This window comes from Rhinatrema bivittatum, chromosome 7 (assembly GCF_901001135.1).
Source record: "Rhinatrema bivittatum chromosome 7, aRhiBiv1.1, whole genome shotgun sequence".
Lineage (NCBI taxonomy): Eukaryota > Metazoa > Chordata > Amphibia > Gymnophiona > Rhinatrematidae > Rhinatrema > Rhinatrema bivittatum.
This window is the reverse complement of record NC_042621.1, coordinates 55,042,228-55,062,411: the sequence shown is the minus strand read 5'-3', so window position 1 is coordinate 55,062,411 and position 20,184 is coordinate 55,042,228. Positions and strand designations below refer to the sequence as shown.

General features: G+C 44.9%; 1 protein-coding gene across 6 annotated transcripts in view; it reads left to right on the top strand.

Annotated features, from left to right (window-relative positions):
- TDRD12 (tudor domain containing 12) overlaps positions 1-20,184 on the top strand; it is a 387,684-nt gene that overhangs the window by 15,190 nt on the left and 352,310 nt on the right. For all 6 annotated transcript variants that reach the window (XM_029608411.1, XM_029608406.1, XM_029608409.1 and 3 more), the window contains exons 6-7: positions 9,616-9,671; positions 16,837-16,922. In XM_029608411.1, coding sequence (XP_029464271.1) covers positions 9,616-9,671; positions 16,837-16,922 — 142 coding nt within the window. The remainder of the gene's footprint in view (positions 1-9,615; positions 9,672-16,836; positions 16,923-20,184) is intronic.

The following is a 20,184-nucleotide window of genomic DNA, read 5'->3' as shown; positions in this document are numbered from 1 at the left end:
TTCCAACTCATTTGAAACCATGACTGAGATCTGGTGATGTGAGCTTTCATTCCCAACTATCTGGGAAGGTTCTCCCCCCCCCCCCCACCCCCCTACTTTTTATATCCTTCCCAACTTACATTTACTTGATCTTGCTTGGTTGAGGCCCATGAACTCCTTCCAGAACTCTCTGTAATCAGGCCACTTGGCTTCTCGTTGCAGCCCCAGCCAACCCAGGGAGCAGAAGATTTGAGCCAGGAATCTGAGTCCTTCCGTATGGTTATGGGCTGGCCACCTGACTTCATATTTACTGATGTTAAAAGCTGTTAGGAGAGAGCTATTGCTTCTTTCCCTTGTTTAAGTTGATAATAAACCTACCTTTTTGAGGCTGCTTTTTAAATCTTAACCCCTGATTATCTCATTTACAGCTTTATTGATTTTAGCAATTTTCTTAAATGAAATTCACAAAGTGTCTTGCTCTCGACGTTTGTTGAATGAGAAGGTACTATCTTGCCTTTTTTTTTTTTTTGTTTTACAGTGCTGTGTACATTGAGTAGTGCTGTAGAAATGATAAATAATAGTATAATAATGCAATGCCATCAAACCTTCTACAGCCAACTGCAGTTTAGAGCTTCAGGAGGTACTTCTGAAGTTTCTGCATTTCTGCTGCACTTCTCCCTGCTCCAGAATAGGAGCTTAGTGTTTCTACTTTTGCAGTAGCTCGATCCCTTTTAAGAGCTTACCTTTGCAAAAAAGAGCCAGAGTAGGCTGCTTCAACTAACCAAGGAAACATCAGGGTGGTTTTCCTTATTTTGAGGCAAGATATCTGTATGTATTTCATGATTCTTTGGGTTGTTAGTATAAGGAAGGCAATATAACATGATGCATCCTAAGGGGCCGATGTAATGAGGCCTGCACTGAAATCAGCGCTATTTTTCAGTACATAGAAAGGTAGATTTTAAAAGGGCCGTGCGTACACCCATAAATGCGTGTCTTGCTGTGGAAAAAAATATGCGCTGTTTTGTAGCCTATATTCGTAGGTTATAAAATACTCTTCACGCGCATGTATGCAGCTGGGCGCACACTCTTATGCGTGCCACTTTGATACAGCGAACCCATTAGGCACAGGAGTCCGGTGAACATCAGGGGAGAGACTCTTTTTATAGGGCTCAGTCTGATACTGTATATGGACCATTGTAAGGGAGCACTTTGATTTGGAGTGAGTTTTTGGGAGGTGGGTTGGGATTAGGGTGCTGTTAGACACATTCAGAGGGATTCATCAAAGAATTTTTACATAGAAACATAGAAACATAGAAATGACGGCAGAAGAAGACCAAACGGCCCATCCAGTCTGCCCAGCAAGCTTCACATTTTTTTCTCATACTTATCTGTTTCTCTTAGCTCTTTGGTTCTATTTCCCTTCCACCCCCACCATTAATGCAGAGAGCAGTGATGGAGCTGCAACCAAGTGAAATATCAAGCTTGATTAGTTATGGGTAGTAGGGGAAGTAACCGCCGCAATAAGCAAACTACACCCATGCTTATTTGTTTTACCCAGACTGTGTTATTCAGCCCTTATTGGTTGTTTTTCTTCTCCCCTGCCGTTGAAGCAGGGAGCTATGCTGGATATGCTTGTAGTATCAGTTTTTCTTCTCCCCTGCCGTTGAAGCAGAGAGCTATGCTGGATATGCGTGAAGTATCAGTTTTTCTTCTCCCCTGCCGTTGAAGCAGGATATGCATTGAAAGTGAAGTATCAGGCTTATTTGGTTTGGGGTAGTAACCGCCGTAACAAGCCAGCTACTCCCCGCTTTGTGAGTGCGAATCCTTTTTTCTTCTCCCCTGCCGTTGAAGCAGAGAGCTATGCTGGATATGCGTGAAGTATCAGTTTTTCTTCTCCCCTGCCGTTGAAGCAGAGAGCTATGCTGGATATGCGTGAAGTATCAGTTTTTCTTCTCCCCTGCCGTTGAAGCAGAGAGCTATGCTGGATATGCGTGAAGTATCAGTTTTTCTTCTCCCCTGCCGTTGAAGCAGGGAGCTATGCTGGATATGCGTGAAGTATCAGTTTTTCTTCTCCCCTGCCGTTGAAGCAGAGAGCTATGCTGGATATGCGTGAAGTATCAGTTTTTCTTCTCCCCTGCCGTTGAAGCAGAGAGCTATGCTGGATATGCGTGAAGTATCAGTTTTTCTTCTCCCCTGCCGTTGAAGCAGAGAGCTATGCTGGATATGCGTGAAGTATCAGTTTTTCTTCTCCCCTGCCGTTGAAGCAGAGAGCTATGCTGGATATGCATTGAAAGTGAAGTATCAGGCTTATTTGGTTTGGGGTAGTAACCGCCGTAACAAGCCAGCTACTCCCCACTTTGTGAGTGCGAATCCTTTTTTCCCACATTTCCTCTTGCTGTTGTAGCTTAGAGCGATGTTGGAGTCACAGTAACCATGTGTATGTTTATTGAATAAGGGTATTGTCTCCAGGCAGTAGCCGTCATTCTGGCTAGCCACCCACTCTTTATTGACGGCCTCTTGATTTTATGGATCCACAGTGTTTATCCCACGCCCCTTTGAAGTCCTTCACAGTTCTGGTCTTCACCACTTCCTTCGGAAGGGCATTCCAGGCATCCACCACCCTCTCCGTGAAGAAATACTTCCTGACATTGGTTCTGAATCTTCCTCCCTGGAGCTTCAAATCGTGACCCCTGGTTCTGCTGATTTTTTTCCTATGGAAAAGGTTTGTCGTTGTCTTTGGATCATTAAAACCTTTCAAGTATCTGAAAGTCTGTATCATATCACCTCTGCTCCTCCTTTCCTCCAGGGTGTACATATTTAGATTCTTCAATCTCTCCTCATAAGTCATTTGATAAAGACCTTCCACCTTTTTGGTCACCCTTCTCTGGACCGCCTCCATCTTGTCTCTGTCTCTTCGGAGATACGGTCTCCAGAACTGAACACAATACTCCAGGTGAGGTCTCACCAAGGACCTGTACAAGGGGATAATCACGTCCCTTTTCTTACTCGATATTCCTCTCTCTATGCAGCCCAGCATTCTTCTGGCTTTAGCTATCGCCTTGTCACATTGTTTCGCCGACTTCAGATCATTAGACACCATCACCCCAAGGTCTCTCTCCTGCTCCGTGCACATCAGCCTTTCTCCCCCCATCGAATACAGTTCATTCGGATTTCCACTCCCCATATGCATGACTTTGCACTTCTTGGCATTGAATGTCAGCTGCCATGTCTTCGACCACTCTTCCATCTTCCTTAAATCCCGTCTCATTCTCTCCACTCCTTCCGGCGTGTCCACTCTGTTGCAGATCTTAGTGTCATCCGCAAAAAGACATACCTTACCTTCTATCCCTTCCGCAATGTTGCTCACAAAGATATTGAAAAGGACCGGTCCCAACTCCGATCCCTGCGGTACACCGCTTAAAACCTTTGACTTTATAAGTGATGAAAAGGAGTTGATTTGTATACTGTAATCTCTTTTAGCTACATTGTACATACTTGTGCCGGCTGAGGAAAATTTGGAGTTGGGTGCGTCGGTGCTGGAACGCCCATGCCCTTCCTCTTTTCCGCCTACTTTTGCTGGGCATGCGTACTTCAATATACATGTGCCCTTCCGGCTGTTTGAAATTTACATAGTTCCCGCACCGCCCACTTGCACGCGTATATGTAGCCGTTTTTGCACGTGCAAGGCTTTTAAAATCTACTTTATATCTTTTTATCGAACGCAGCAAAAGCAGGCAACTCCATAGGATATAATGGGGTGGCTTGAAAAATGATACAAGCCAATACCCGTGCTAGTCCCAATGCAGAAAGCCATGGGAAAAGCACATGCTAATAAAAAAAAAAAAAAAAAAAGTTGCAGAGTTCAAATGTGGCCAAGTGATCAAAGAAGACAAAATATCAGAAGTACATGTGGTACGTTGTTTAGAAATGAAACTTCACCCCAAAAGTAATTTCACTTTGGGATTTTTCGAGATCAGGGCACCTTCCACACGGTAGAGTGCCATTGGTTCCTTGCATATGTCGTTGGTGTGGGTAAAGGCAAATATGCAATCGGGGCTTTTTACAGTTGTCATGGCTTATTCTGAGGTATATGTTCTCAAACCTGCAGCAGAGTTGGCATGGCTTATGTATTTCAGACACACACTTTAACTTCAGGTGTTAAAAACCCCACACTAACCAATCTTCCTGCTAGCATGACTCCCTGCAGTGCCCAAGAATGGATAATTGCCTCCTTTACAGGCCATTTGCAGGCACTCGTGCAAAACCTGCTGTGGGTTTTTAAGTGGGTTTATGTGCACGTTTTTCCGCACTGAACCCGTTATAACATATGCATGTAAGATCAGCGTGGAAAACCATGCGCAATTAACGCGTGCAAAAACCCGTGGCAAGTTTTATGCAGCTTATTACATCTTCCCCTAAGTGTTTTCCTATAGACAGGAAATAGGAAGAATGGTTCAATACATTTAGCCATTTATGCTTTATTAAAAGTTTTTATTTTAAAGGGGGGTATCTTCTACTTGTGGGGTGTTTTTTTTTTTTTTTCTCTAGCTTCAGGGAAAAGGTTGTGTGGCGCTTCCAAGCATGTACATATTGTCAAAGAATTACATGGAAACACAAACAAGTCAGAATTTAATTTGCAGTTTTATTGTACTTGTGACTTTCCAGTGGTCTGGATCATAATACCAAGAAAATGAGTCCATACAAGGACCTTGGTATTATCGGTCTGCTCTCCTGCTTTTATATAGGCATTCTGATGGACATCTGGTCAAGTGCTGCATTCATCTCAGAATCCTTATTTAAGGAATTGTGCCTTAAATGTGCAAGGGACAGAGCATTTTGTTATGCTGATCTTTGTTTTGTGGAAAAATCTCCCTCTGTGTGCTAGAAACCAACAGGATTGATTAGTTTAGCTTTTCATAAGCTGAGAATTGATTAATTTGGGTTTGTGAACTAGATTCCTTTTTGGTTTTCATTTTGTATTTTATGATGAATTATTTGAAGTATGTAAGGGTGTTTCGCAATTCAAGTACAAATCTAAGCTTGAATGTGATAAGCACCTAAGGTCTATTTTTCTTAATTGCTTAATTTTTACCTATCTATGAGGTCAATACTGAAAGCTTTTTTTTTTTAACTCTTTAAGTTTCATGGCACAAATGAACAATAAAAAGCAAGTATGGAGTTAACGAAACATGATCCAACTTGGCAATATTAGACAAGTCTACAACAAACAGCCATAACAAACAGGCAGTAGAATTGGAGTATAATATCTAAATGCACAGTTTAAAAGCATGCAATCACAATAGGATTCTTAAACCGGATCCCCATTATCAGCAAGATATCTGTGGTAGGGACCCCAAATTACATTACACTTAAACTGTTCATGTCTCATCGCATATCTCAGGCACTCAATATCAGCAATATTTCGTACTTGTTTACTCCAATGGTCCATGGATTCTTCTTCCAAAAGGTGGCTATAGTAAAACATGCCACCAATAGTAGGTGAACCACCAAGCGTCTAAATTTCCTGGGTACTAATGAGCCCTCCCAATAACCTAGAAGGCCCAAAATAGGTGCAGTATAAATAGGAAGATTATGTCCACAGTTTCTGTGGACCCTTTAAGCCAAAATCGCTTAATCCCTATGCAGTTGCCACCACATGTGTAGGTAGGAACCTCTGTCCCCACATCCCCTCCAGCATTGTGAACTATATGTGGGGAGCAAGGTCAAATAGAATATAGGCATACAGTAAGTTCTATGTAATAGACAAACCATAAGCTCAACCTGACATTGACACATACAATTGCTGTGGGTGTTTGACTAAATAAGTTTCCATGCTTGAGCAGTGAGAGAAACACCCAGCACCTCGTTCCAGCAATTAATTAAACCTTGCGGGGTCTCAATGCTCAGCTTCCCTTGCAGAATTCCCCAGTAAAGGAGCGTGGTGCCTTTTGCAAACCCATCTGGGTCTAATAAATATTTCTGCATCCCATTGGGTTCTGGGAGAGGGACATTCAGGTCAATAAGGGCAGAAAGTGCTGTCTGCAGTTGTAAATAATTCACATGTGTGGATGCAGAAAAATAAAAATTAAGGGACTCAAAGGTTTGAAACCACCCATCCTCCCACAACTGAGCCATATATAGGCCACAGTCTCTTCATTCCTTAAAAGCTGGAGAGAAAGTAAGGCCTGACACAAAATTCCCACAAATAGGAGCCAGCAGAGACATAGTATCTAACCTCAAGTATCTCTGGACTTGCTTCCAGATCTTAAGACACGACCCTTGACAAAACCTGTCTGATCTGGATGAACCAGAAAAGGGAGAACAGTTTCTAAGCGGAGCTGCAAAATTTAGTTACGATTTTCAGATCAGAGTTCAACAGCGAGGTGGGGTGGTAAGGGCCACATTCAGCTGCATCTTTCCCAATCTTGTGAATGAGTGAGATATTTGCATCTCCTAGATTATGCACAGTTATACAAGGTCAATAAAAGGGGGCCAGGTCATCCAAACATTTCTTGAAGTCTGTTGGAAATCCATCAAGGCCCAGGCATTTCCCTCTCAGGAGTGCCTGAATGGTTATCTGCATCTCTGAGAGAAATTGGTCCAGCCAACATTTCTTGCTGAGCTTCACCAAGCATAGGGAGATCTATACCATCAAGAAACCCCTGCAAGGTAACTTCACTACTAGAAGCAGAGTCGGAGTACAGATTTAGAAAAATACTGTACCATCAACTTTTTTCTATTGCACTCGGGTCAGCTGTACTCAAACCTGTTGGGTCTTACAACTGGGAAAGGTAAGAATTATCCTTCCTCTTCTGCACAGTTCTAGCCAATAAAGCTCCTACCTTATCCCCATATTCATGATAGTTGAGTCTCATTATTTAAGGGCCCTTTCGATTTTACAAGTTTCCAGGGAGCAGTGCTCTCGTCTAGTATCTTCAAGTTTTTAATATGTTTTACTCAGTCCCTTTTGTGCTGGGCCTCTAGCTACCTAATTGCATTTGTCAACTTATCTATTTTAAGAACATACGAAATTGCCATGCTGGGTCAGACCAAGGGTCCATCAATCCCAGCATCCTGTTTCCAACAGAGGCCAAACCAGGCCACAAGAACCTGGCAATTACTCAAACACTAAGAAGATCCCATGCTAGTGATGCAATTAATAGCAGTGGCTATTTCCTAAGTAAACTTGATTAATAGCCGTTAATGGACTTCTCCTCCAAGAACTTATCCAAACCTTTTTTGAACCCAGCTACACTAACTGCACTAACCACATCCTCTGGCAACAAATTCCAGAGCTTTATTGTGAATTGAGTTAAAAAGAATGTTCTCCGATTAGTCTTAAATGTGCTACTTGCTAACTTCATGGAATGCCCCCTAGTCCTTCTATTATTGGAAAGTGTAAATAACAGAGTCACATCTACTCGTTCAAGACCTCTCATGATCTTAAAGACCTCTATCATATCCCCCCTCAGCCGTCTCTTCTCCAAGCTGAACAGCCCTAACCTCTTCAGCCTTTCCTCATAGGGGAGCTATTCCATCCCCTTTATCATTTTGGTTGCCCTTCTCTGTACCTTCTCCATCGCAACTATATCTTTTTTGAGATGCGGCGACCAGAATTGTACACAGTATTCAAGGTGCGGTCTCACCATGGAGCGATATAGAGGCATTATGACACTTTCCTTTTTATTAACCATTCCCTTCCTAATAATTCCTAACATTCTGTTTGCTTTTTTGACTGTTGCAGCACACTGAGCTCAGGAAGTGTCCTGCATACTCAGAGCTGAGAGGTGTAATTCAGCACCCACTATTCATCTTGTATGACAAGCACGTTTGCTTACTATAAATGGTGTTTTCCATAGATAGCAGATGAATTAGCCATGCTGTCCGGGCACGTCCCCCGCGCCACCAAGCGGCGGAGCTCCAAGTCCAGCAAAGTTCCCCACCCAGGCACTCTCCCCATAACTTGTGCTCCTTCTGAATATGACTTGCAAAGCTAATAATCTGCCCTCTCAAACAGGCTTTGAGTTTCTCAGTGGAGAACTGGGGTAAAATCAGTTTCAGGGTTATGTTCTTTAAAGTCCTTGACCACAGTTTTGACCAAGTCTAGAAAATCCAATTTTCCAAGTAAAGAAATAGTCAGTCTCCACATAGGCATACTCTGTCGAGTATCCACAGGACTTAAAACCAGTTCAACAGAACTGTGGTCAGAATAGTACAAGGGAGGATGGCGCAACCCTTCGGGTTAGCAAGAAAGTTAGAGGTACATAGAAAATAGTCAGTCGACTATAAGACTTGGGGAGAATAATATGTATAATCTCTATCATTCTTATGATAAAATCTCCAGATGTCAAATAAATGTAAGGTAGTGACCAGGTCCCCTCAAGCAAACCCAGGCTTTGCAAAACGGGAACTGAGACCTATCCAATGAAGGGTCCATACTCAGGTTCCAGTCCCCACCTATGCATAATTTGTCAAAACCAAAGGAGGCTATAGTGTCTAATAACTTCTCGTAGAACGTAACCTGATCTTGATTATGTTAGGTAATGTATATGGTCCTAAAGTTATCCTTGTAAAGAGAGCAATCCAGAATAATATAACGCCCATCTGGATCACGAACACTCCTGTAAATCACCAGGGGCAGCGTCTGTCTTGTCCACTGAAATGCAAACACCCTGAATTCTAGAATTGAAAGAAGAGTAATAGATACCACCAACCCACCCACTCTTCAGTTTCTCATACTCGGCACTCATAAGATGGGTTTCCAGTAAAAAAAAAAAAAAAAAAAAAAAAAGATTTGTGCTTTTGTTTTTGGCCTTTTGTAGTATTCGTTTCTGCTAATCTCATGTACCATCATGTGCATCAGGCGTCATGTATTGAGAAAGGGAACAACCGAAATCTCAGGCCAAACTGAGGCAGTAGCTTTAGGATGAGTGCATATAAGCCAGCTCTTCCTTATTTCTCTTCCCTTGGGGTCTGGTTTTATCAGTTTTGGGTTTGGTTTTTTTTTTTGGTCTCTGTTGTGCTGCCAAGTGTGCCATTGCCTTAGTTATACTTCTGGAGCAAGTTGCTGCCCATCTGCCACTGTTGCTAATGTTATTTCTCTATCTTGGGGTTTGCCTCCATGCTCTGTAGCTGGCATGCATTCTTCCCTCAATTTAGACTTCTTTCCCCCACCTCCCCTGTAAGCAAGAGGAGAATGAACAGTGCTTCAGACTTGTCTACTGCTTTTGCCTGATGGGATCCATCTTGTCGCTTGAGACTACTGGGTACTGTGAGACTGGACCTGACTAGCAGAGGAGGCTGACACGTGTATGAAACGCTGTTTGTTCTCCTGATAATTCTTTTGTGGGGGAGCTGATTTTTCATATTTGCTGCTGTTTTGGAATGATGATAAAATTGGGACCCTGGTGATATCCTCTAAAAAAAAACCAGTGGTTAATCCGGATGGAAGGAACCCCAGATTCAGTCCTTAGGAACTGAATCTGGGGTTCTGATGGTACTGATGGAACTAAATCTGTGTGTTTCAGTATTCTTTTTATCACAACACATTAACCTCATGGTATTTTTCCTCCAGTAGTTCTTTAAATTAAGAGCTTTTGTTGCAGAGAAAGTTGATCTGTCCTACCATCTTTCTAGACCAGCCAAGCGATGGGATAGTGCAGCTATTCACTATTTTCAAAGTCTTCTGAAAGGTAAAAATAACCTCCTTAGTATGATGTGCTTTTTGAAAGGTCTGTAGCTTGAATAATAGAAAGTCTGACACATGTATAAAAACTAAGTAAAAATCTTTTGTGAATTTTTTTCATTTTTATTTTTCCATCACTGATTGCTTTATAATCTGCAGCGGAATTAATTTGTTTGTAACCCAGTAATTTCCTTCTTCTCCTGGGTTTCCAAAACCAGAGCTTGTAACTGGCACCTTGAGCCTTTATTTACAACTTCCTGTGGATTTTTCCCTTATTTTATATCTCCGCCTAACTTAGTCTAGCCATTGTTGTGACAGGCGTCTTTTGGGAGCCATATACTTGGGCTTTTTTTGGAACACTACAATCATGGTGCCTAAATCTAGCTACTTGGTGTCATTGTCACACCACCTTCTTTCCCTGTTCACAGTAACAGTATTTCTCCAGCAAACCTTAGCCCCAACCGAACTAAGGGGTGATAGACTTGAGGTGGGAATAAAATTCCAGTCCTTCCATATGACAGTGGACAGCAGGTCAGCCCAGTAAATGAAATTTATAAGAGTGAGATTTGAACCATGACCAAAGCTTTGACCAAGATTTTAAGAACCTATGGAACTGTTAATTCAGTTTGCCATATTATTTAAAATAGTAATTGTAAAACATACTGCAGACACCTTAGATTGAAGTGGCACTAAAGTAATTTACCAGAGATTGATTAACAGAACAGTTGCTCTAAAGCCAGTGGGTAGGATCTAAATTGGAATCAGCATAAGGTGCTCTGTTAAAAATGTAAACTCCAAAATGTTTAAATGGTTCTTCTACCATAATAATTTGCAGTGTCAGATTTAATAGATCAGTGAATTCTCCTAGGACAAGCAAGGATGGTAGTCCTCACAGATGGATGACATCATCAGATGGAGCCCGGCACGGAAAAGTTTTGTTAAAGTTTCTGGAGCTTTGCTTGGTACACTGAGCTTGCCACCATCCACGTGTCCACGTGTGGTCCTCCTTCAGTTTCGTTCTTTCCACTAAGTAGTTGCCTTATGGTTTTGGAGCTCTGCTCTTCCTTTTTTCTAAAGAAGTGTTCCCGGTCATTTTTTTTACTTTTCCTGCGCTGGATCCCTCTTCGGTCGGTGCTGTCCAGTGGTGTGGTAGGTACTTTTTTCCCCTTCGTTGCGATCGATTCCTGGTGTGTCGCTCCTTGGTGGCCTAAGACCATCGATTTCTTGCCGGCTGTTTTTTTTTTTTTATGGCGTCCGGTTTTTGACGATGCTTTCCAGTGCCCATGGACCATGTCAATTACTGACCTGCATAAGGTTTGTATCTTCTGCCTGGGGGCATCGCACAGTGTATGCGGGTGTCATCTGTGTGATCAGATACCCCCCCCCCCCCCCCCCCCCCCCCAGAGCCGTCATGCCCATCTGGATAAGATGGAAAAGCTTTTTGGATCCACATTGGGGGTGTTGACTCCTAGAGGCCGAGGGGAACCGTTGGATACACCGTCCCTTTCCACTCTCCCAGTGGGCCCCTCTCATGCGAGAGGAGCTGGAGACGGGCTGTCTCCGATGTCGTATTCAAAGACATCGGGTTCTTCGTCTTCAGCACTGGGGAAAGACTGGGCAGAGCACCGCCGCAAACACCATCACCAATTGCCATCAACACACGGCCCCAGATCTGATGCGGCATCGGCAACTCTGTACCGCCACCGAAGCAACCCCATGGGGAGGAGGTATCGTCCTCTATCAGACCCCAGGAGTCCTAGGTGGGCCACACCAGTATCTGTGCTGGGCACCGAGCCTCCTCGAGGCTCTGATGAGGCTCTGATACCTTGTCCTCCTCCATCAGTCCTAACTTCGCTGGGCTTCCAGGGGGAGCTGGACTGCAGGGTTCAGATGGTTGTGCTCCGAGCCCTGCGGGGTATCGAACCAGCCCCATACCAGTGTTGGAACCTGTGCAGTCTCTTTTGGCTACAGCGTCTGGACGTCCTTCTCAGTGTCCTTCCAGTGCAACCGGTCCCGGGGGCCACCGGTTCCCCAGTGGCCACCTGTGCCCTCCTCTGGAGCAATTCCTGTTGTTTGGTCCACCAAGGAGGAGAGTTCCTGCGGCCACCAGCGACTTCGGGTCCGCTTATCCCGCGACCAGAATTCCCTGATCCCATTCCTGGGCCGTCGGGAACCTCGGTGCCATCGGTGCCTTTGCCGCCCTCGAGGCCATTGGTGCCCTAGGTGCCCAGACTGAGGAGCTTCAAAAGGGCCCATCCACGCCAGCCCCCAGTGGACTTTAGCGAAGAAGAGGCCCCGTCTGACCCCTGGGGAGATGATACCTCTGAGTCGTCTTCTGAGGACTCCAGTGATCTCCTTTCAGAGCCTTCTCCACCAGATGAGAGGCGCAGGTCTCCCCTGAGGATCTTTCCTTTGCGGGCTTTGTCTGGGCCATGGCTGAAGCTATCCCGTTTCAGCTCCTCACAGAGGAAGACACTTGACACAAGATGCTGAAAGTCCTCCAGTTCATCGATGCCCCGAAAGAGATAGTGGCTGTCCCAGTCTATATCTTTAAGGAACTTCTCCTTAGGATTTGGGAACATACGGTGTCAGTTCCTCCTGTTAACAGAAAGGCAGATGCCATCTAACTGGTTCAAAAGGCTTTGGGATTTGAGGCGCCACCTCCCTCATCAGTTGGTTTGTGGGGAGTGCGTTCTCAAAAAAAAAAAAAAAGCCAAGCGCTCCTGCACCTATGCGTCTGCCCCTCTGGGCTGGGATCATAGGGCGCAGGATGCTCTAGATAGGTGTATCAGGGCACTGTGCTCATCGCCCGAATTGCCTCCTACCAATTATATATGACCCAGTACAACTGGAACCTGTGGAAACAGGTCCAGGAGCTGTCAGAATGTCTGCCGCAACAGCAACAAGATGCATTCTCGGTGATAGTGCAGATAGTCTGGAGGCACGAAAATACCAGGTGAGGTCCGCTTGTGGTGATTTCAAGACAGTGGCGGCAGTGGGCATTGGCATTTGTAGGATGGCCTGGCTCCGTGCTGCGGATCTCTAGCCGGAAGTCCTGGAAAAGCTGGCTGATCTCCCCTGCATGGGAGATAATCTCTTCGGGATAAGGTCCAGGAAACAGTAGCCCACTTGAAGGATCACCATGACACCCTTCAACAGTTGTTGGCTAGCACTTCCGATCCACTATCCTCCGTCAGGAAGTTCTCGCAACAAGGTTTGAGGAAATCCTTCTGTCGTCAGAAGAAATACTACCCTCTGGCCTTGAGGGCTTGCACATCCTGCACTGGTTCCAGGGGTCGTTCCTGCCAGCAGCAGAGCCCTGCCATGGCAGGGCAGGCCTCAGCAGAGCCCTTACCCCCAGCAAATTGCTCTCTGGTCCAGGACAGGCTGCTTCACTTTGCCCACCACTGGTTCCTTGTGATGTCAGACTGGTGGGTTCCCACGCCATCCGCCAAGGGTATCGACTAAATTTCAGGGATGGCCCTGTGGACTTTCCCCCGAGTCCATCGTGGGGTTTGTCCACTCCACAGGAAATACTTGTGACAGAGCTCTCCGCCGTTCTAATGGCAAGAGCATTAGAACCCGTTCCCCTCCACCAGCAGGGCCGAGGGTTCTATTCAAGGTATTTTCTGATACCAAAGAGAACTGGGGGCCTACGCCTTAGTCTCCATTTCAGAGCCTTGAACAAATTCCTTCAGAGGGAAATGGTTTCCTGGGCACCCTGATCCCACTCCTCAGAAGAGGAGATTGGCTCTGCTCCCTCGATCTGAAGAATGCCTAGGCCCACATCAAGATCTTCCTGGGTCACAAGAAGTAACTTCGCTTTGTGATGGGGGAAGCTCACTTCCAGTATTGAGTGCTGCCATTTGGTGTCGTCTCAGCCCCTCGAGTCTTCACCAAGTTCCTGGCAATGGTGGGGGTGTAACTCGGGTGTCAAGGGGTACGTATTCCCCTACTTGGACGACTGGCTGGTCAAAAGCGATTCCCAACAGGGGGCTCTTCACTCTTTACGTTGGACCATCCAGGTGCTACAATCCCTGGGTTTTGTTAATTTACCCCAAGTCCCACCTCTACCCGTCATCTCATCTGGACTTCATAGGAGCCAGACTGAACACGATCCAGACCTCAAGGTGTGTTTCTTTTTTTGTACTAATAATTTTATTAGATTTTCAAAAACTACAATGTGAAACAGCAGAACAATACAGAGCAGAAAACGCAGCAGTTACATATTCGATGCCATTCTCAAGGTGTGTTTCTGCCGTGTGATCGGGCACTTGCCCTGTCATCGCTGGCTAGCTTGGTCTGCAACCATCAACAGGTCCCTGCTCATCTGCTGCTTCGTCTTTTGGGCCACATGGCTGCATCTGTCCATGTCACCCTGCTGGCTCGCCTCTGCTTTCGCAGGGTGCGGTGGACATTGTGGTCGCAATGGCAACAGGCATCCCAGGACCTCGAGGTGTGTGTTTACATCACGCCACCTCTGCGGGTCTCCCTGTCCTGGTGGGAGAATCTCTCCATCCTGGAGCAGGGAATCCCTTTTCAGCTTGCCCCACCCCAGGTGATGCTTAACCACCAATGCTTCCCCCATGGCTTGGGGGGAGGGTGCATGTGGACGACCTCCACACACAGGGTTGGTGGATGGCCCAGGAATCTCTACATCAAATCAACTTCCTGGTGCTTTGAGCGATTCATTATCCCCCTTTGGGCATTTCAAAAGTGGCAATGTGGTTCATAAACAAGCAGGGAGGCACGGTATCGTTCCTTCTCTGTCAAGAGGTGGTGTAGATGTGGTCCTGGGCTCTATTGTAGGACACTCTCCTGAGAGTGATGTACTTGGCCGGAGCAATGAACCTAGTGGCAGACCGTCTGAGTCATACGTTCCAGCCGCACGAGTGGTCAGTGGATCCAACAGTAGCAGCCCGGATTTTCAGCCAGTGGGGAATGCCGATTGTGGATCTCTTTGCCTCCCCCTGCAACTGCAAGGTGAGCAAATTTTGCTACATGTTCAGGATGGACAGTCTTCCAGCCTCAGACACCTTTGGCTAGCATTAGGGCTCAGGTCTCCTGTATGCATATCCTCCTCTTCCGCTCTTCATGAAGACTCTCTTGAAGCTCCAGCAAGACCGGGGGACCATGATTCTTGTGGCCCTGTATTGGCCCAGACAGGTCTGGTTCCTGCTCCTTCAGGACTTGTTGGTCAGAGAGCCTATCTATCTGGGGACCTCGCCTGGTCTGATAACGCAGGATCAGGGCAGACTGCGCCATCCAAAGCTCTGAGCATTGTCCTTGATGGCCTGGATGTTGAGCGCCTAGTCTTGCAGCCCCTGAACCTCTGCTGTGTCCCAAGTGCTGGAAGCTTCTAAAAAGCCTTCCACTAGGAAGACATATTGACTGAAATGGAGGAGGTTCTCTGTCTGGTGCGAGGGCTTGGCTTTGATCCCTTCGCCTTTCTTATTCCAAAGTTACTGGACTATCTGTGGCACCTCTGCGAAGCTGGGCTGAAAACCACCTCGGTCAGAGTCCACCTGAATGCGATCAGTATCTACCATCAGGATGTTGCTGGCGCACCCATCTATGTGCAGTCCATAGTAGGACTGTTTATGCAGGGCCTGCTTCATCTGAATCACCCCACCCCCCCCGGCCTCCTGTTGTGTTCTGGGACTTCAGCTTGTGTTGGAGCGACTCTTACAGGATCCTTTTGAGCCTAAGCGCTCCTGCGATTTGAAGTTCCTCACCTGGAAGGTTTTCTTCCTGGTAGTGATCACTTCGGCTCGTAGGGATAGCGAACTTCAGACCTTGGTTATATATTGGCCTTATATGAAATTCTTTCATGATAGGGTAGTCCTGCGTATACACCCCAAGTTCCTGCCTAAGATGGTAACTTATTTTCACCTCGTTATCAGTCCATCGTTCTGCCCACCTTTTTTCTGAGGCCGCATTCAAACCAGGGTGAAAGGGCTCTACACACGTTTGATTGCAAGAGGGCATTAGCTTTCTATCTGGAACGCACAGCTGGCCACAGGCAGTCCACTCAGCTCTTCATATCTTTCAACAAGAGTAGATTGAGAGTTGCGGTGGGCAAGCAACTCTGTCCAATTGGCTAGTGGATTCTATCTCCTTCTACTATGCACAAGTGGGCCTTCAGCTTGGAGGCTGTGTTTAAAGCTGACTCTGAGAGCCATGGTGGTGTCGGTGGCCAACCTATGGGCAGTTCCCGTTGCTGAAATCTGCAGGGCTGCGACGTGAGTTCTCTACACACGTTTGCTGCCCACTACTGCTTGGACAAGGATGGTCAGCAAGACAGTAGCTTCAGCTAATCTGTCCTTCGCATCCTCTTCCAGGCTTAAACGCAACTCCCTACCTGAAGTCCATAGTTTGGGACCAGGCTGCTTCCCTCTGTTATCAACAGCACCGTAGTTTCGTGCTCGTTGGCATCCAGTTAGTGGCTGTTGGTCATTGTATCGGTGAGCAGCCTGTAGCTTGGTATTCACCCATCTGTGAGGACTACCATCCTACTTGTCCTAGGAGAAAGCAGAGTTGCTTACCTGTAACAGGTGTTCTTCTAGGACAGCAGATGTCAGTCCTTGGTGAAATCCACCCGCCACCTCACGGCGTTGGGTTCTCCTGTGTTATATTTTATTTTTTCGCTCGTGGATTCTATGTTATGAGACTGAAGGGGGACCCCGCATGGATGCGCGGATGGTGGCATGCTGGGCATGCTCAGTGTGCCAGTCAAAATTGTAGAAACTTTGACAAAAGTTTTCCATTACAGACTCCATCTGATGATGTCACTCGTCTGTGAGGGCTAACATCCTGCTGTCCAAGGAGAACACTTGTTAAAAGTAAGCAACTCTGCTTTAGTTTTGTTTTAGCCCTTAGTTGTACATCTACTACATTCACATTATAACTCAAAGTACATTTATCCCTGATAGACTGGGGATGAACATATTTATATAACAAGTATTGTACAGGTTCTTTGGGGATTCAAAACAGCTTATTACAGTTAACATGTTTCAATAAAGAGGAGCCCCAGTATACAGGATGACATGGGTAACATTTTTTTGTGTATTGCATTTTTTTAAGTTGAGAATCCAACTTTGTTTACTTCAGCGAGCATGAAATATTAACATTTTGTTTCTTAGCAGTCTCATTTTAATGTATTCATCATTTAGCATCTACCTGCATTGAAGCCAAAGTATGCTCTAAAGAAGAAGATTGTTATGAAGTATATCTTTATGCAACTACCCAACAGGAAACGGTAAAAGTTTTATTTTATAAGTGTGCATTTGAATCTTGGTAGATACAAAGTTCAGAAGCATATAATTGAACGATCTTCTGTGATAGCTATGAGTCACACTGATGGGTCACCTAATGTACATTGCATGGATAGTTTTCATAGAGAGCTTTTGAAATGTCCCACCAGTTTGCTGCTGCCAACATTTTGGGCTTTCTGTTGCTTTTTTTTCCTCCCAGATTTTCTGCTGTTTTGGTGCCTCAAATATTTTGGGTTTCTCTTGTTTTTATCCTTTTAGTCTCCTAGTTACAAATTTTTAACACTTCTGGAGTATTTTTTGTCATTGCCTCCTCAGCTCGACACTTGATCACAGCTTTGGCTCTATTGTACTGTGTCTGGTGCATGTCTGGCCATAGTTTTTTCTTCTCAGCTCTTTAAGCGGTTCCTAAAGTGTTTTCAGAAGGACTTTCTTTTGGACTGTGGTGTGCGCTGCAATTATTTGGATGGAGATGACTCTGACGTGTTCTTGCAAAGATGTTGCAGTGAGTGATTTGGGCCTGACATGGGTGGCTGTGAGCCTACCTGATTGACTTGAGTAAGTCCAACTTGGTTTTCCTTGAAACCCACAAGAAAAGGTCATGGTGACTAGGCATTATTGAAGCAGTACCCCAACTGCTTTGATTCCTGTGTTCAAAGATAGGTCTTTGAGCAGGGTTAGGTACTGCTCACCTTGTTCAAGTCATCAATAATGAGGTCAAATGATTCCACTCACAAATTGAAGCATCTTTGTGCTTTCTGTTACACAGTTCATGGACATAGATGTAGTCAGGGTGTCGGACTGCTTGACATCTCATTCTGGTCCACTCCACTTTCCCAAGGTCCATTCTCAGACTTCCAGAAGTTCATCCTCCCATGAAGTGTACCCCAGTCTTTTTAGTTGAGTTCATTACTCCTCCTCCTCACCAGATTTTGTAAAAATGTTGGGAAAGGAAAGAGTTGGCAGTGCCTGTACACTCTTTTGGAGGACAGCATGAAGATGACGTGAAACATCCCACACTTTGTTCTTCTTGGAAATCAGATGGATATGAATTAACACATCAGACAGCTCCAGTATTCAATCATTTCCAGCTCCCACATTGGAGTATAGTGATTGTATAAGTACTCTAAGTTCCAGAAACAAAAAGTATATGTCCCACCAAGCTATAAGCCTAAAATTCTGGAGTTTATCGGGAAATGTTTCTTTCAGAATACTGTTTAGCTTGCTTTATAGCAGGATATCAGGTCTACAAGACCAATTATTTGGCACCTTATGAAGCCAATTGCAAACTTCCACATAATTTATCCTTTAAGAGAAATGAGAATTTCATACCCTTATACCGCAACTGAAATGAAGGAGTGTAAAATATATCTACTCAGGGTTACATTATAGCAACAAAAACTGCTGCTTTGGCTGTTGACCCCACAGAATAGCATGACTGGGCTTCAGAGAAGACATGCAGGACAGGCTTGTTGATGTACTGTGCTTAGAAGGTAATCTCTTTGCACAGAAAATGAGAGATCCGACCTCATTAAAGACTACCAGCCTACTCTTCTGGTGCTCTCCATCTCTACTTCACAGCCACCACCTGCTTCTCAGAAATTTGAGTGGATTCTAGAGGAAACTACTTTTTATTCGGTGCTTCCAAAGTTCCTTCCCACCCCAGGTCTGAGCTCAGAAAGATGATAGAATGAGCACTAAGCATTCAATAGCCACACAGTTTAAGCCACAATTTGGGTTTTTGATTAGGTTCAGAGATTTTTTTTTTTAAATATTATGTTTTTCAGCACTTCAAAGCAGGGTACTGTAGGTATGTAGATAACCAGTCTTCTAGTCAAGACTCAAAAGATCTCCATGTAGAGGTTTTCACAAAGATTAACCCTTTAACATCAGACAACTGTTTCCTCTGTTAACAATTTTTTGAAGCTTCTCAAAATGCCCTTCCAAACGGGCATGCAGTTTCATATTCTACCAGTACCTGTTGAAGTTAGAAACCATCTCCTTGCTTGTCTTTCTGCTATACCTGTCCAGAAAACGCTTGAAATTCATTCCTTTCCTCTCTGCTGTTGGAGGTAGAATGCCCATTTAATTATTTTTATGTCTGACATCACTGGTGTTAAGCACTGATGGAACCCTTAGCATTCAGTATTTTGTACCTCCAACTGCTGCAAGGCTCTTCCTGGTGTAACAGTGCTTTTAATAGCCATCATATCTGCTAGATGAGACAAGCATTTACATATAAAGAACCATTTTATAAAATTCAGCAAAGATTCTGTAAAAATACAATGTATATCTATTTACACAATCATTTGTCGTTGAAAGAAAATCTATTAACTTTCTAGATATAAGGTGAATATAAAGTAAATATATGGATGTAACTAAGTCTTTCCAGAAATCAGCATCCAAGCCAACAATAGTTAAAAGAAAATTGGCAGTTACAATCTTTTGCAGAGAGACTTTTTACAAGAGATGAATCCAGAACCAGTGGGTTATGCAGCTCTACTTGCAGACTAATCAAAGCTTACGACATAGTGTGTGTGTGTATATGTGTATATATATATATATATATATATATTTTCCTGCAGTGACCTCAGCTTGCCAGTATTCTCTGTTTTGAGGATTGCTTCAAGTTTAGAAAGAGAAATAAAAGGAAATTTAATTCGCCCTGCTCTCCTGTCGAGAATTCATGAGGTGATTTCTTGATCCCTCAGATGAGTGTCTTGGTCTGGTAGCTGGTTTTCTCAGCCGGTGTGGACTTAGCTATTTAAAACAGCTGAAAGGCAGCGGGTACAGGAAGCTGAGTGAGGCAGTGACTGTATATGCCCTCTTCCCCCCTCGCAGCCGGAGACTGTCTCTGTACTCAGACAGGAAGGGCTGAGTTCAGGTAAGGTTTAAAAAAAATAAAACAAAAAAAACAGAATATAAAGTTGTTTCGCAAGGCCTCCCCCTGCCTCCAGTCTCCGTGCTTGGCACGCCATTCTGACGTTTGTTCCTGTCCCTGAGAGAGGTTAAGGGACATGAGAACCTGGTGGGTTGAACAGCCCATGTGGGCTAGGCCCCACTGTTAGGCTTTTCTCTGTGTGCCGTGTGGTAGGCTGTGGCACAGTTTTTGTGTGCCTTTTCCTGCATGTTAGCCTGCCCTCTTCAGGATCATCGGTGTGTGCAGGTGCATCTGGCTGTGCGTCCAAGGTGTGCACCCAGTTTTTGGGTGCTTAGTTGGATGCCTTCTAGAGTGTCCAGATGATTGTG